This window comes from Amphibalanus amphitrite, unplaced genomic scaffold (assembly GCF_019059575.1).
Source record: "Amphibalanus amphitrite isolate SeventyFive unplaced genomic scaffold, NRLGWU_Aamphi_draft 001094F_arrow, whole genome shotgun sequence".
NCBI lineage: Eukaryota > Metazoa > Arthropoda > Thecostraca > Balanomorpha > Balanidae > Amphibalanus > Amphibalanus amphitrite.
This window is the reverse complement of record NW_024882588.1, coordinates 1-12695: the sequence shown is the minus strand read 5'-3', so window position 1 is coordinate 12695 and position 12695 is coordinate 1. Positions and strand designations below refer to the sequence as shown.

At 46.2% G+C, this 12695-nt stretch overlaps 1 protein-coding gene across 1 annotated transcript in view; it reads left to right on the top strand.

Annotated features, from left to right (window-relative positions):
• The window catches only part of LOC122370066 (QRFP-like peptide receptor), a 52703-nt gene extending 42145 nt beyond the window's left edge, over window positions 1-10558 (top strand). The window contains exon 5 of the mRNA XM_043345329.1: window positions 10383-10558. Coding sequence (XP_043201264.1) covers window positions 10383-10535 — 153 coding nt within the window. The 3' untranslated portion in view covers window positions 10536-10558. The remainder of the gene's footprint in view (window positions 1-10382) is intronic.
• The last annotated feature ends 2137 nt before the right edge of the window (window positions 10559-12695 follow it).

Below are 12695 nucleotides of genomic sequence, written 5' to 3'. Positions count from 1 at the left end.
GCCATTTTGGCCCCCCCTGTGGTTTTTCCTGAATAGCAAGAAAACGGCGGCGCGCAGCGCCGCCAAATTTTCAGTACCTTCCCGGGCATCAATTTGACACCTTCACACCAAATTTCAAGTCTTAGGTCACCTTAGGTCAGGAGTTATTGAGGTCAAACTGAGGTCATGTTCGAGCAAACATGAGCAAAAAACATGCAATCTTGAAACGCTCACCAAATCTACAGTTATCAAGCAATTTCAAAGTTTTTTTTTCACATTCGCTGAAGTTTATTGGACACGGCACACTTCACAGCTTATTGCACAGAACACAATCACCAAACACAAATCGCTGACACAAACTGCAACAGCGTGCAGTAATATACCGCTTATTTCTGGCCGGGGTTGAGATCGTCAGCATATGCATAGCAGGACACACAGCATGCACAACATAGTAAACTCGATTGTCGAAGACAGTGAGCGGGCGCCGCTCCCTCCGTTTCGATTGTTCGCTGGCGTAACGAATCACGGGCCGCGGGCCCCCGCCCGCACCCCCGGAAAATCATTTTTCCCGGGGGTGCCCCCTAACCACCGCCCGGGCGAGGGGAGCGCCGACCCGCAATTTCAAAGTTCTTTATATGGTCTAGTAGACAAAAAGCGGCGCTACAAAACTGCTATCTCGGATTTTCAAAATTTTTGGTTTTTGACCAAAAAAAATCAAAAAATTGATTTTTTAAAAAAACTTTGAAAAAATCCACATTTTTTTCGAATTTCGAAAAAAAACCGGAATATATGTGATAGTCCCAGCGCTCTTCTATATACATACCAAATTTCAGCTCGATATCTCGTTTTTTGGCCAAGTTATAGCGAAAAAACTGTTCAAAAATGATGACGTCAAATTTTTGAACTCAATTTTTAGCGATTCTAGACCACGTACGGCAAAACAAAGACCACCATTGAACTCCCCGTGACGAGCTGCATCGATTCGATACCCATTTTATGCAAAAATATTAACTTTGAAATTTGACCTAGTTTGACCTGACCTTGACCTGACCTTGACCTGACCTTGACCTGACCTTGACCTGACCTTGACCAAAACGTGATCTAAGCTGGCCCCAAAGGCTGCCTGACCCATATAATCGCATTTGTCATGTAAAATGGACCATAAAACATGTATCACACGACACTTTCATATTGTGACCCCCCCGTGACCTGACCTCTGTGACCTGACCTGGTATCAGTGACCTGAAATAGCAAAATATGTGTTTGAAGAACATTTCCCCATCGATGATTTTCAATGAAATGCATTTTACTCGATTTTACAACGCATTTCTTGAAGTGTCTGTAAACGGTGAAAATTGGACCTTTGACCTGACCTGTGACGTCATCGGTTTGACCTAGGTCAATAAAATTGGGTCACAAGGTAGTTCCCCGTTGGGGCTATCCAACGCCGTTTACCGCTTGTCGCTATGTTGCGTGGTTCTCGAGATCTTAGGGGGGGGGCAAAATGCCCCCCCCCCCCCAACCGGGCGCGTTGCTCGGCAGAGCCCAACGGGGCGCGGGTTAATCGTCACAAGGTAGGTAGCATCGTGACTGTCTGCCCATTGATCGACCTCAGCATGGGGAACTGACATCGCCCTCCTCAAAGGCCCTCGCCGCTTACCACACGGATATCGGAAGGTAGCCGGGAAAGGTGATAGGCAAGGTCTCAAGGCCATCGGTCTCCTTCTTCGGCGTCGGGACGGCGGTCGAGGAAAAGCAGGCGATTGCCACCTCCTTGCAGCAGCGGCTAAGATAGAAGAACCCTCCCGCGTCGACATCGCCCTCGACGCAGTGGAGCGGCGCTCGCTGGTTGCTATGTTGGTCTCGGCACCGCCCTCGGAGCCAGTCACAATTTCCTCAAAGTGGACCCGGCCGAAGGGTCGTACAATGACGACTTGACCACTGCTCGTCGGCGACCGACACATATACGGGTGGTAAACGACTTTGCAGGAGCCGGGTGCTGCACTATTGCCCTCATCAGCGGCAAATTTTTAGCGCCATCGCGCACGGCAAGGAACAGTGACAGCAGTTCCTTCAGGTCGAGGAGCGTAACTACACTGGGCGTTGCATCCGGGCGGGAGATTGGTTTAGGATGGCTCGCAAGGTGGACCTCGTCTTTTAATCTGTACCGATATGCTATTTTCACTAATGCCTATTCCACTCTGACGTGTTTCTCTCCTTTGCTGTTCTTATTTAGTGACTGCCAGTGCGTATTGAGCAAAAAATGTGAACTGAGTGGGAGAATCCGTATTATCGCCCATCCCCTTATTGTTAACATAGGGAAAACTTTGGACGCTTTGCGGGACGGGATAAATTTATCCGATCAGAATGAAATTTTGCACACAACATTGTGTCATGGTATCGACAAGAATTCCGACCCGGCCCGACGGATCCTAGAAACTTTTTCAAAATGGACCACCCTAACCTACAAACTTAACCCGCGCCCCACTGGGGGGGCTATTTATAGCCCCCCCCTCCAGTTTTTCTGCAATAACTTCCAAACCGCTTGACGTATCGACGCCAAACTTTCAGTACCTTAGGCTGCATCAATTTGACACCTTGTGTCAAAATTTGTACTTCGTACCTACTATAGGTCGGCCGGAAATGACGTCAGAGTGACGTCATGTTCGGCCGATTTCGACGCAAAACATTGAACCACGGCAATCGCTCCCAAGAGCTCAGTTTTTAAGCTAGATCCAATTTCTTTGCATGAGAGGACTCAGAATAGTCTGCGCTATCAAACTGCTATCTCGGATTTTCGAAATTTTGAAAATTTTTGAAAATTTTATATAATAATATCCAAAATTTATATTTTTACATTTTTTTTTCAAAAAGTTTTTGACTTTTCGAAAAAAAAACCGGAATATATGTGATAGAACGCATTATTATGACTATCTCTAGCAAGTTTTAGCTAAATATCTTCAAAAATGGTCAAGTTTTACGCATTATTGCAAAAAATTCACAATTATTAATTTTTCAAATCAATTTTTAGCACGTATTTGACAACGTACGCCAATATAAATAGCACCATCGTGTTCCTGAGCTCAAACTGCATCCAATAGACACCTTTTTTGTTAAAAAATTTTAACTTCAAAATTTGACCTTTTTTGACCTGAAAATGACCTAACATAAGCTAAATTCGACTCAAAATGACATCGAATTACACAGACGACATCAAATTCGAAATCTCTGACCTAAATGGACCATAAAACATGTGTCACGTGACCGACGCATGATATAATATTTTCGTGACCTATGATGACCTGACCTTGACCTGAAAATCAAAGTACAAGTTTGGTACCCTCAGGCCAACTAGAGCATCTGTTCCCGAGTGTGTGATCCAAAAATGAGCCTGGTCTGACTTGTAAGACGGTGGCCAGAGCCCAAAACGTGATCAAGCCAAAATGCTAATAATTTTTACTTTGACCTGACCTGTGACGTCATCGGTGACCTCGAGGTCAATGAAATTAGGTTTCGCTCGACAGTTTTTCCGGGGCTATCAGACGCCGTTTGAATTTTGACGATCGGCCCAGTAGTTTCGGAGTTAGGAGGGGGGGGGCTATGAATAGCCCCCCCCCCCCCCCCCCCAGTAGGGCGTGTTATACGCAGACCCCAGTGGGGCGCGGGTTAACATTTGAAGCGTATTTATATATTCCGTTATAAGTTTTTCTTTCCATCGTGAAGCCCATGGTTTAAACATTTCTTGTTTCATGGTCTAAAGGTTAGACCCCGAAAATATTGATAAAGCCGTCTAATATACATTTTTTCTTACCTACATTAGCTGCTACTTTTCTCCGTACGAAAACGGGTCTACGATGCTTGTCACAGAACTTTGTATTTGGGCTGATGTGGCGCGGACGCTATACACCATGGACGAAAAATATTTGCAGATTCGTGGTCCATGGAATTGGACATTTCTGAACTACGTGGAACAGTCTAACTCAGTTTGGGAAAGGGCGGCAAATCCACCAATGTCGCGCTAATTCCGGCCGCGGTCCGGGCCGCGGTCCCATCCGGCCCGTCTTTTGTGAACATCCTGTTGAACACATTTACAATGTTTGCTAGGTCAACCACTCAAAAACTGGTTGGTTCACATACGATTTAACCCTCGCCCGTATTGGTGTTTTGCCAGCGTCTAACGTATCGTGCGTTGTTACTAACGTCACGATTTATATTTGACCTGAGGTCAAATCTAACAACAACACTCGGAAAGGCCTTTGAAAGAGCTGTTGAATGCGCTTTTCTGTGGCGCTGTAGCTCTATTGGTTCCCGAGTTATGCGTTGAGTGTTTGGGAAATATTGAAATAGTCAACATTTTACCTTTGATGACCTCTGGTGACGTGACCTTTGACCCAGGAGCCGAGTTAGACGGGGACGTGAAAACGCCTCCCCCCAGCACGACACGGAAAACTTAGGCCACCAGCACGACGCGGGTTAAGTTCGACCCTCGATGTAAACAACACAGCACGATATTTGCTAGCTGAATTACTGAGAAAACTGGTTAGCGCACATTGTATTGAAGATATTTATATTTTCCAAATGTGTTTTAACCCGCGCCCGGCTGGGGGTCCTGGATTTCCACGCCCTGCTGGGGGGGGGGGTTAACACCCACTTCTAACTCGACTCCTGGTCCACGTAGCGATTCGCGGAAGGCGGCGCTCGAAAGAGCGCCAAAAATAATAACGAAATCACTTCGGTCACTTTTTGGTTAGGCTAAAGGTCAGGTCACCAGTGGTCAAAGGCAAAATTTCGCCGATTTTCAGGTCAAATGTCGACAGTTTCGAAGAAGCCAACGCATAACTCGGGAACCGATATAGCTACAGCGCCGGCCGCCGCGGAAAAGCGACTTCGATAGCCCTATTAACGCCCTTTCTGAATAATTCTCTCAGATTTGACCTAGCGCCAACGGTTTTGCCTGCAGGGGGCAAAAACTGCCAAAATAACCGATTTTTTGGAAAGTGTTTCTGCAATAACTTTTGACTCAAGCCTTGCACGAGCTTACTTTTACCAACATGACCTGACCGGAAAGGATCATGTTGCATATCAGTCGATCCGTATCGTCGAGCTGAACACATCCAAGGCGTTTTCATCGCTCTAGCATGCCTCTATCAAAAGGTATTCGCGAAAAACTGTTAGTTACTATTCGTGACCTGAGATGACCTCAGGGGCATAAACAGGGGTCTCGGATACTACGTATTTTCATGTTCAATGTGTCTTAGTTTCTTGTAATTCAGTGTTTGGGAGTGTTTATAATGGCTTTGGTCCAAAAGAGGCGCCTTTCAATTTTCTCCCATTGACTTATAATGGGGAGGTCGCAAAATTGACCTGACCTTTGGTCATCGATATCAAAACTCTGAGATATGCAGAGTTTATCTCAGTATAGTTTACAGCGCTTCGAAAGTTTCAACGATTGCTAAGAGCAATAGTATGTACAAAATGTTTTATAAGGTGTGCCAAAAACGGCGGCGCTTCGCGCTGCCGTTTTTGTGATATTTGTGAAAAAAAACACAGGGTGTGTGTGTGTGTTCAAACACCCCCCCCCCCCAGCAGGGCGCGGGCTAAACACCGATGATGTACCGTTATGTTAAACGCCATGCGATTGACTAACCGGCGCCGCACTGTAGGCCGGCAGCCCGAAAAAGCGCTAGAAATTCCCCCAAACTGACTGTCCGCAATATGAACAAAATAGGTATCATTTAATCCCAAATTGATCGAAGAATGCGATTCCGATGCCATTTTTGCCCTAAGGGCGAAATTGAGGTGGTCAGTTGTCACCAAACACAAGACTATTTAGACTCGCTAGTGGCCACCACATTTGCCGATTTTAATGCTAATCTTTAGTTGATATTTACTAGTTGACCAGTTGTCGTTTTGAACGCAATTTTCTGTCAGACTAGTTCAGGGCACTGTTGTTTACTGTACCAACAACATTCTTACATATTGCATCGCTTTTCTGCAAGATAAGCTAGCTTTTTGCAAGCAGCTGCAAGACCTAAATAAAAATCATATCTAAATTTTTAAATAGACTTTTATAAAAACGTTATTTCGAGCGGCTAAAAATAAACATCTTATACAAGCCGCTGATTACTCATCTTTCGTTCCATATAGGTGCTTTGCTGCTTTTCCCTGCTACTTTTCGAGATATGCGCCAGTAAACCACATGATGTAGGGGCAATTGTCACCTCGCCGCTCTACTGAATGCCCGGCGCTCTTTATAGCGCTGGAAGTTGTGAAAAACTAACGCTTATAATCTGAATAAAATCTACGTCCCTGAGCTCAGAATTGATCAACGCACACAATGCTGTCAAAATTTTTGGGCCAAACTAAAAAATTCAGTCATTATTAACCCCCAAACACAAGTAAGTGATAATCAACAACAACTTGCTCTTAAGTTAGACTTTTTGAGAAATGTTATTTCGAGCCACTAAAAATGACCGTGCCATACAAACCACTAATCATCTTTCTGTCATGCCCTACTCGCAATTTTTGCTAATGCCTGCTACTCTTCGAGGTCACGTGACATCACCATTAAAAGTAAATGGGGAGATAAGGAAGCTGTTGTTTTTGCGCATGGAATGATCTCAAACTATCTCAAGCACACGGAATCGTGATTTTATGCACTCCTTGCAAGATCCGATGCTTTACTTTTGCATTTTTGACCTTCCGTGACGTCATTTATGACGTCACTACGGTCATAGGAGTTTCTTGTTAATAACTCATGATCAAATTGAGCCAGCGACTCGGGAAAGCCAGCAATGGACTCGGGAAGACCTCCTGAATCGAATGATATGCAATACGACCTCATTCGATTAAGTTCGTGGCCTGATGGGCTCTGACCTGACCTTGACTCGAGGTCAACACCTTAAAGGGACCCTCCCACCTTCAAAAAAGTTAATGAATTGGCACGAAAGTGATGTCGCTCGGTTCAGAAAGAGCGAAAACGAATATCTACCAAATTTCATCGAAAAATATTCACCGGTTTTCAAGATATTTGACTTTTACTTTTGTTTACGTTTTGGGATCTCCGCTGTTCCTAGCGACTTTATTTGAAAGTGCGGCATTTGTTGCGCGCAAAGCAGCATATACCACCGCGTGCTACCAAACGTTTTAGTAAAAGATTTAAAAATCGTTAGATCTCCGCTGACGTCACAAATTCTAAGGGGGCATACCAATGCACTAGCCCCTTAGAATCCGAAAACTGCAAGTTTGAAATTCTTTATCTCCGAATTAAAGCATTTGTCGATGTTGTGAGTGCCCAAACCGGTATTTGCAGGCCATGGCCACCAATTTGGCTATCTCAACTCAAAACTAATGTTAAGGTGGGAGTGTCCCTTTAAGTTGACCTCACCCGAACAAAAAGTATACCATTCGACGCGCCTGGGGCCGATTCGAGATGGCGCACTAGGAAGCTAGTAAGACTAGGCGGCCAAGTGACACTTGATGGTAGTGACACTAAGCCGCATTTTACACCAATCGGCTAGTGGCTCAGCGCAAACCGAAATCGTCTAGTGACACTTGAAATCAAGTGTCACTAGGGCCTTAGTGCGCCAACGCGAATCGGCTGCTGAGCCAGGCAAACACGATGGTGCCAAAATCGCTGCTCTGCGGCCATTTTATGCGAAATTATTTACCAAAAACCAAACCCTACCTTGGGCTTTTTGACTTCACCTCAGAGGTTACCGGTTGACATGGGACCTTAAAATCGGGTATCAATCGTTCCGTCTTGAAACGGTGCACACGCTTGTTTTTTCCGCGAGGCTCTAGCTCCACTAGGGGCGAAACGGCGAAAAGGGGTCGTACCAACCCTCCCCCCACGGCCGGCCGAGGGGGTTGGGGGGTCCGACAATAGGTCCGGCGAGGGTTAAGCAGCCCCACTTCGTTTTTAGCATGTTTGCTTGTCGCTGAGATCAACAACTCAATCACAAATAATTTCTAGCACTTTTCCGGGCCCCCGGCCCAGTGTGCGCCGGGCCGGTGCTCGGCGCCACCTGCACTGGGGGGGGGGGAGTGGGGTGTTTGAACACCCCCCTTCTCACTCGGCTCCTGGGCCACGTAGCGACACGCCGTAGACGGCGTTCGAAAGAGCGGCAGAAGTCAGGTCAACAGAGGTCACCAAAGGTAAAATTTCGCCACTTTCCAGGTCAAACTTCGATAATTTCGACAAACCGGCGCATAGATTAGGAACGGTTTAGCGTGCAGGGGCCAAAAGCTGCCAGAATAGGTAGATGGTTTTTGCGGGAACTGTTTTTCTGCAATACCTTTTGACTCAAAACATGCACGAGCTTACTTTCAGCAGCATCGTGTTCCTCTCGTCAAGGCGACGCATCGAAAGAACTATAAGTTGACCTCAAAAGTTCAACTTGAAAAATTTACTTTAGGTCAAGGTCATGACCTCATTACAAGGTCATGACCTCAGGTCAATGTCATGACCTGACCAGAAAAGGTCATGCTGCATCAGTCGATCCGTATTGTCGAGCCAAACACATACATATAAGGTTTTTTTTCATCGCTCTAGCATGTCTCTGTCAAAAGTTATTTGCGAAAAACTGTAGGATACCATTCGTGACCTGAGATGACCTCAGGGACATAAAGAGGGGTCACGGGTACCATTTTCCGATTCAGTTTGTCATGTCTACTTGTAATTGGATGTTTGAAAGTGATTAGAATGACGTTCGGCCAAAAGAGGCGCCTTTCAAGTTTCTCGCATTGACTTATAATGGAGAGGTCGCAAAATTGAACTGACCTTAGGTCACCGATGTCGAAGTTCCGAGAGATACATTTTGTGTATCATTATTATAATTATTGTATAGGTACATTATGTGTATTGTGTATACCGTTGTTTTATCAGTTGCTCAAAGTTGCAAAGTGATCAGTCACTCGGTGTAGCTGTGACAGGCATTGAAACTTTTAATGTAGTAAGGTCACTTGACGTGATATGGTGACCTGACCTTGGATGACTTTGGTCTGAAGTTTTCACAGAAGGTGTAGAAAAGATGTATGATAAGATGTGCAAAACACGGCGGCACTCTGGGCCGCCGTTTTTTTTTTTTTAGATATTCGCGAGAAACCGGAGGGGTTGTTTATACAGTCCCCCCCGCAGTGCGTGGGTAGGGGTATGTGATCAAGGATGAAGGTGTTACATACCTATGCACGTTTGCCTCATTTACCTACATATGCACACCCGCCAATATAATAGATTTCTCACGGTCTTGATGCCCGCTTCTCCTCGTCGCCTGCTCGGCACCGGTCCACGCGGCACCCGCAGCGTCGATAGTCGGCCGGTGCAGCGTTCAGAGGTATCGTGTTCCCTCCTGCTCGGAACCATTCCCCTCGGCACCCTCCGACCGCCCGCAGCGTCGATAGCCGGCCGGTGCAGCGTCCAGAGGTATCGTGTTTCTAAGGGACTTAGTGGCATTCCACTCTATTTCCTGGTGGCTTCCAAAAAACCACTGCCACAGCACCATTACCCCATCTGGTGGCTGACTTGTTAAATATCAATTCACCCGGCGTCAACCAGAGGCATTTTGCACCTTCCGATTTTAGACGATGCGATTTTGTATGATACGATCATCTCGTTTTGTAGGTTGCAATTTTGTATGATACGCGTTTGTTTGATCTGCCATTGTACGTTCCAATTTTGTACGTTCTGATCATTGTTTGATTTGCCATTGTACGCTTTACCCATTGGACGGTTAACTTTTGTACGTTGGGATTTTGTACGCTGCGCTTTTGTGCGTTTGGGCTGTCCCCTACTTGGCCTGTTTTGTAGGTTTTGCGCGTTGTATGTTGCGATTTTGTATATTTTGAGGATTGTACGCTGCGCTTTTGTATGCTTTGATAGCCACCCTTTCGACCGAACATCGCGCGTGCATTTGTAGATATGACGCCTCCGTAATTGACTACGGTGACGCGGGTGTCATTTTCGGCGTGAGAAAGCGACGGGGAAGTGCTGGGAAAGATGGTGTTGGGATGGTAAAACGAAGAGGTGGTTGTTGAGAAAAATATGGGAGTTCTACTGATCTAGCAACGCGAGGCTGTGAATGGAACTAAGGATGCGTGGGTAAAGAACCGGTGGCGTCAAGCTCCGATAAACTTAATCGTTGCTTTGGGTGACTATTTAGTCAGTGAACTGTGCCAGACTGTAACGATACAAATACGTCACCAATATGGAACATTCAGGGATGCATAGCAAGAGCTGGAACTACCGGAGACTAGTGTATGTTTTGACGGAGCCCGTACCCGGAATGTCCATCCTAAGCAAAAGCTCTAATTGCCTTTTTTGTCATCGCATCCCTTGCCCAAACGAAACTCCACCTTCTTTCTGCTTCACCTCCCATCTGACGGTCAACACGGTCGATTTTCAGGTGACTCTGGCGTTGTTTTTCGCCCCTATCGGCATCATGGGCGTAACGTACGCGCTCATCATCTGGAGGCTATGGGTATCTGCTGTACCTGATATAGGAGGCACGTCCCGGGTGCACTCCCAGCATAACGCCAAGAAAAAGGTAAGCCACTAACAAAAAAAAAGAAGAAAAAAAGTCGAATGTATGCATCTACAGATGTGTGAAGATAAATTGTAACGCAGGTATCTCATTTAGGGAGGTGGGCTGGTTAAGTTTTGAAATAAACAAGGGGATCTTACTTGAAAGGTGTAATGACAATGCATGGTATAATAAGGAAAGGCGTCGTTAATGTCTTGAACGTCATTGGGGAGAGAAAAGTGACGTCTACACTCTACAGTACGAATAACGTCATAAGCTATGTTACAGGCAAAGTGAAAACTCGGGCATTTTGCAAAATGCCTAGGCAATTTGCAAAATGCCTGACACGCCAGGCATTTTGCAAAATGCCCAGGCAGTTTGCAAACTGCCTGACCCACCAGGCATTTTGCAAACTGCCTAGGCATTTTACAAAATGCCTGACCCGCCAGGCATTTTGCAAAATGCCTGGGTTTCCATATATTCCACCGCTTTTGTTGACTACAGGCGTTGATCATAAACGTTCCACTGTGACTGACCCCACAACACATTTCACATGTTTTGTGGGCACATGTGACACATTCCACGGTCACGAATACAGGGTGTCACGAAATTGTTGCGGGATGTTGTACTTGTGTCCCGAAATGTATTGCATCGTAGTTGCGTCAGTGTTCTCCAGCACCTCGCTGACAAGTTATCAGCGGCCACGTGGTCTGTCCCCGCGTCACCTGGTGAAGCTCAAATAGGCCTCTGTAGACCATCATGCCTCAAACGAGAATCCCCAGTCCCCAGTGGGTGCTTCACCGTCTCGGCGGTGCAGCGCCTCTGAGCTGCTGTTGACCCAGAACTGCTTGTCGGGACGGTTCGTGACTAAGAAGAGCTCTAATAGCCGTTTTCACGACGGGCTATCCGGCGAGTGCACCTAATTTGACCAAATCTGCACATAATCTCTTTTACAGCAAATATCTTTATTTTATGAATTTATTTCAGTGTTTTAACCGATGATGCTCTCTGATAATGTGACAAAGGAGGCATATAAGCAATTAGTACAACCCTAGCTGATGGCTACTAAGAGACACACTGAACCTAATTTGACCAAATATGCACCTAATCTGCACCAGATGTGAACCAAATGTGTACCAGATGGCCGTCGTGAAAACGGCTAATATTGCCTCACGGACTCATCATTGAAAAGTCTGAATCTCTAGTCCTGAATGGTCCAGATTTGGTGGGTTTTGTCTAAATCCAGCTGCATCACTTATGGATGACGGTAAGTCAGGGTTGCAGCCTGGGGTTGAGCGGCTTCAGCTTCAGGGTAAAATCTTCAGATACCGAGGGATGGCCGATTTAGGTGCCGAGTGCCCTGGTCCAGATGCCCTGGTGCCGGATCCGTTCAAATTACATCCATTCAGCACTCAGGAGGGGCATGGAGGGACAAGACCGCGCCAACCGCGTATCAAGTTCGTGACATTCTGTATACCTACGTCTTGCGTCAATTCTGTCGAGATGGAGCCAACGCTGAATGGACTTGAGCCACCGTCTCCGTACCTTTCGTACCTATATACGGAGTTGTAGCCGTATGTATAAAAGCTGCGATGTCCAGTATTCTGCCCCGGTGGGCAGCTGTTCCGGCAGAGACGATTGATAATGTACCTACCTAAACGCGTAACAATCACATTTTCGTAAATTGGAGGAGTATTCTTGTCTGATCAATATTCACCCATAGTATTTTCAAAAAGCCACCAAGAGCTCCTAGAAACAGTACAATCATTGTACCGAGCGCGTGTTTATCCACGAAACCACGCCCGGTGCTCGGCACCCGACGGACGCTGGGGCTCAGTGACCTGAACTCGGCGGCGCTACCCGGAGAACGCAGTGTCCCCTCACTTGGTGCGCATTGACAGCGATTAACTTTTGTAAGCGGCAGTTACAAATGATGCTTACCTATACATCGTCGCTAGTGCGAGTTTGATGTCAGGCATTTTGCAAAATGCCTGGAAAAATATTTCAGGCAGTTTGTAAAATGCCTGGTAGGTCAGGCAGTTTGCAAACTGCCTGGGCATTTTGCAAAATGCCTGGCCGGTCAGGCATTTTGCAAATTGCCTAGGCATTTTGCAAAATGCCCGAGTTTTCACTTTGCCTGTAACAGCTATACATATTCATCAATATGGAAGGATATCTGCCACTGCCATGCATTTC